Source organism: Triturus cristatus, chromosome 11, assembly GCF_964204655.1.
Source record: "Triturus cristatus chromosome 11, aTriCri1.1, whole genome shotgun sequence".
NCBI lineage: Eukaryota > Metazoa > Chordata > Amphibia > Caudata > Salamandridae > Triturus > Triturus cristatus.
The window spans coordinates 407,337,436-407,342,396 of NC_140594.1; the positions used below are offsets into that span (position 1 = coordinate 407,337,436).

General features: G+C 44.3%; 1 protein-coding gene across 1 annotated transcript; it reads left to right on the forward strand.

Annotated features, from left to right (window-relative positions):
* The first annotated feature begins 3,382 nt into the window (after positions 1–3,382).
* Positions 3,383–4,495, forward strand: LOC146784321 (uncharacterized). Its single transcript, XM_085632926.1, has one exon. The coding sequence runs from the start codon at positions 3,383–3,385 to the stop codon at positions 4,493–4,495; it is 1,113 nt and encodes a 370-aa protein (XP_085489052.1).
* The last annotated feature ends 466 nt before the right edge of the window (positions 4,496–4,961 follow it).

Sequence of the window (4,961 nt, forward strand, 5' to 3'; positions counted from 1 at the left end):
CATACGCAGACTTTGGGTGATTGTACCGCACAATTGGCGGAGCTTCGTGCTCTGGTGCTTGCACTGGAGTTTGCTGATCATAGAGTCACAACTCTTATAGTGAGTGACTCTTACTATTGTGTTCAATCTTACAACGACAATCTGATGTTTTGGATCGCGAATGGATTTCGTGATTCAAAAGGTAGCACGGTGAAGCATAAAACGCTTTGGGCTAGGGTGGCTGAACTAAAAGGCAGTCGGCCCCTTGTGAATGTTATTCACACTCTTGGTCACCAACGAGTTGGCGTCCATGCTGTCGGTAACAGTTTGGCTGACGAGGCAGCTAAAACAGCAGTGGCAACATACTTGGTAGAAGCAGTTACAAGATCCAAAAGTAAGATCGATGATGACATCTTGGCAGTCATTGCTGCTTCAGAGACTGGGACAAACTTCCCTAGAGGTTTCCCTTCTCGATACCATTATCACTTAAGTCCTGATAACGTCCCGTTAGTGAGGATAAATGATGTTGGGGATAGAGTTATTCCCAATGCAGACTGCAGGCCTGCTTTGGTGCAAGCTGCGCACGAGGGTGTTACATCTGCGCACGCCGGAGTGTCCGCAACTGTGTCACTGTTGCAGCAGCGTTATTGGTGGTACGGTTTGTACAAACATACGCGGACTTATGTCCTCAATTGTGGTATTTGCCAACAAATAAAGCCGTCTTCTGTGGCGCGTCCACCACAAACGCAGCTGCATATATCTAATCAACCACTAGCGTGTGTTTATTTAGATCACTGCGGTCCATTTTCCTCTGACACTGCGTACAAGTATATCTTGGTTGCAGTGGATTCGTGCACACGTTTTCTTTGGGTGTGGCCACACAGGAGTGCTGACGCCCGGACTGTCATCAAAGCATTGCGTGTCTTTATAGGGAGTTTTGCATGTGGAACCCTTCACTCTGATCAGGGCCCTGCGTTCGCCTCTAAGGCGTACAAAGAAGCTATGAGAAGTTTGGGGGTCCAAGTCAAATTTTCGTCTCCATACCGGCCTGAGGGCAATAGTGTTGTGGAACGAATGAACCGTGACCTAAAGCAATCATTGACAGCCAGAGTGTTAGGTACTGGCAAAAACTGGCTAGCCCATTTGTATGACGTCCAACGTGCACTTAATAATCTCCCTAGAAGGTCTCTGGGTGGGAGGACCCCGTACATGATGCTCTTCGGGGTTCGAATGTTTGTCCCAGACCTTGAAGGTCTAGACATGGCGGCGGCAGCCGCGCCTTTTGACTTAGATGACCACTGTACTGTCTTACAGAATCTTCAAGAAGCAAGAGACACTCTAGCAAAAGAGCACATATCCTCTGCGTCCGAAGCTGGACTCCAGATTCCGGTAGTCGGCTGGCTACCCAGAGTTGGTGATCTGGTCCGTGAGAAGGTGGAGAAGAAGAAAGAGTTTGGCCCCTCTTTTCGTGCACCAGTGCCGGTGCTTGGAGTTGAGGGTACACGTACTGTTGTTTTACCTCCACTTCCTGGTCACAGAGACAACAGGTACATTTCAGTTGACAATGTCAAGCTACACAGGGTGGCCGATACTCCATAGTCTGACACCTTCAGTTTCTTGCCCTTCAATGATGCGCAGTTTTGTTGTGGTGCCACCATCTGACATCGTGCCTGAGGTTGCCATTGAAATGCAAGTACTTTCTGATTCTGCTGTATCGCCTGCGGATGGTGATTTGCCTGATGATGCTGAGTATTCTTATCCTGCTGATGTTCCATTGCCTCTTTTGCATTCATCAGAAATTCCCCAGTCTAATTCTTCCTTTGGAACTGAATCATTGACTTCCACTGCCCCTTCCAAATGTTCAAAATTTTTTGCCTGGTTCAAGAGACAATTTTTGGTTCCCCCCTGGATTTACATTTGGCTGGTGCTCATTTGCATTTTTTTGTTCATGTCCATTGGTTTTGTGGTGGTGTTTTTTAGACTTATAAATGGACACTACCTGAATGAACGTTCTACAATTAGATTAATTAATGGAACTTTGGCCCCACATTCATCGTCGCACATCATGAAGAGGGACCAGACTTTTGTGAACATCACCGCCTGGCCTGTCCGTGATGGAATAGCATGGGATGCAGTTAAATTTCAAATTCATGGGCCCACGGAAGTGATTAATGTACCATCTGTATATCGTGTTTCTATGGGTGATGTGGTAAAACAGAACATTCGATCTGATGATTGGGATGTAAAAACTATAGAGACACTGTTTTCTGATTTAAAATACTATGCTGCATTTGATGCTGAGGATTTGTATTTGAATACTGAAAACTATGCAGAGCAGTTTTGTTATCAACATTATGGTACTCATTTTCTTCATAGGGCTAACACATTTCGTAGTTTAGTCAACTTTACTCAGTGGGAACATTGCCCTGCCCCGAGGATTGGTAGTTCAAAAAATTTGGTCAACAAATTTTCATATTTTTCAGATTTCAGTGTGTCCAATAATGCATCCTTTTATTTTAAACTTAAGGACGAACCTATTTCGAAGGTGCGTTTGACACACACTAAATTGTTGTTTTCTAAGTCCTTTATGGACGATTTGGCAATTGGAGGGTATGACGTTTGGAAAGATACTATTGATCTCAAATCGGTTTGGGGCACTAAGTCTTGGCAAGTACAAGGAACAGAAGCTTTACATCGTGCCTGCCTCATCCCAAACCATATGTTATTTTTAAATTCCACAATTTTTCAGACAACCTGTTTTGGATTGGCTATTTCTAAAAAATTAATTTCTCCCTCGATCCCGGATCTGAGTGCTTATCCTGGTTGGGGGAATCATACAAATCTGTCCCTTGCTATGTTGCAATCTCTTGTTTCAAATTCCACCTTCAATATTAGTGCATTTGACCCAAAAGGTTGGTTGGTATGGCAGAGAAGTTCGGATACCTGTCAACGCAGATTTTTGGGGTTGGTTCCCGGATACATACAGGATAGAGTAGACCCTCGTTTTGTGTCCTCACACACTGTCACTACCTACTCGGTAGGTAAATTGTGCCAGACATGGCTGCAACATTCCACATTGGATTCTGTAAAAATTCACTTGTCCCGTTTACATGACAAAATAGATTTGAATGATTTTGTTAAAGGTCCCGCATTGGGAAGATCCAAAAGGTGGGTATATGCTGTTTACAACGAGGTTTGGAAGTTGTCGCAGATTGAGGCTGCTTCCAGGCTCCGTGCTATTGACCAGGCCAATATGGAAAAAGTATTGGCAGTAATAGATAATAGTATTAACACCTTATCTTCGAGAATATATACATTAGATAACATTGTTTCATCTGTTGTAGATATTGTCCAGGAGGATGTGTCTGTGTTATATCATGGTCAAAATCAATTACGATCGATTATGCAGTTTGCTTGGACTTTGCAGACGTTAAAGGCGGGGAAAGTACCTTGGGATTACATGAATGTTTCTTCTTTATTCCGCCCATTTAATCTGACAGAAAAGCAGCAATTCATGTCCATGAAAGATGCTACGTATTCATTACTGCATATAGAAAAGTTAGAGCCTTTGCCTTTTTCAGTGGCTGAGTCTGATTATGCAGTGTGGCTCATCCATGGGATGGTCACTCTCCCGATTTCTATGTATAAGTTTAGTTCGTGCATGAAACATTACGCCTTGGGCCGATATGAAAAACTAGGTTCTGCATTCTTGCATAAAGTCTGGTCTCTCCCATTTACATATCGATGTGAGAGAGAAGGCAAAGAAGTTTATTTGAAGGGTGAGGAGTGTACGTCTGCTCCTGATCATTCCGTAGTGTGTAGACATATCCAATTACATGGATCGTGTAATATGAATGCCCCTAATTTAGCTTGCGTGTTGAAGGGCATTCCTGTGCCAGTTATAACGCCGTCATTTACGCTGCTTGCTAATGGTAGTTATCTGCTTTTAAATAGTGAGGCTTGCTGTGGGATGTTAGCTGGTATTCCCTATATTGTTTCGGTTTCACGGAGGGTAATTTGCTGTAATAACGTGCTCTTCCCACCCCCGCAAGGCCGGCTTGATATATCCATCTGGCCGACGATTCCAACCTTGAAAGCAGAGTTCAATAGGATGAGCAGAATAAGGGCTCTTTTGTCTCAAAAGGAGGTTGCGTTGACTTCGTCTCGTGAAACGTTTCTCCTTCAAGTGGCGAACACTCGCACAGAAGTTCAAGCACTTTTGAATACTGACCTCCCCCTGCATTTTGGCACATTAATAAATACTATCTTCAATGCTTCTTCCACGACTGGTCTGGTCCATTTTTTTAAAATTGTAGGCTCTGGCCTTGTGACGTCTTTCCAGTCTATCTTTGGTATAATACCAGCTATTTTTCATTCTATTTTTTCTGGGGTTTTCGGAGGGTTTCCTCTGATTCTCGCATTAATTGCTGGCATACTCCTGTTGGTCTGTGCGCTACGCTATGGATGCACGACTTGCGCTACTCGACCAAGGATTCAGCCTGTTCCATCTGCGTAGCCGGATGTGGGAATCGTATGGCACTTTACCACTGGCTACCTTGAGTGTCGCTTATGGATTATCATTCCGGTTCCCGTTTTTCACTTGTGTGCAGCCTGTTTTTCACTGTCTCGAATGTCCGTTCCAATGGGCTCTTGATATGTGTTTGTCAAACTTGGTGTCACCTGACCTGGATTTTGATCGACTGATGTATCCCTTAGTGGTTCATGAGTTTGACTGTTCTGGAGTCGGGTTTATGGCCTTGGGTGCGGCGCATGGAGTCCTTGGTTTATGGGATATCGAGAAGGCTGCAGTTGACTTCCTGGCACGAAGTTACATCGAGATGCCTGCTTCTTGTCCACGTGGAGTGCTTGATACTCATTTCCCTGTGGAACACGTGTGTTCTTTTTCTTTGCTGAATTGGATGACAGACAATTTTGCGGATGACTCCAATGATTTTCTACTGGAAGCTGCGGCTGCATACGCT

What these genes read in the sequence shown, in the direction of transcription:
- LOC146784321 (XM_085632926.1), top strand. Translation starts at nt 3,383, where the DNA reads ATGCAGTTTGCTTGGACTTTGCAGACGTTAAAGGCGGGGAAAGTACCT.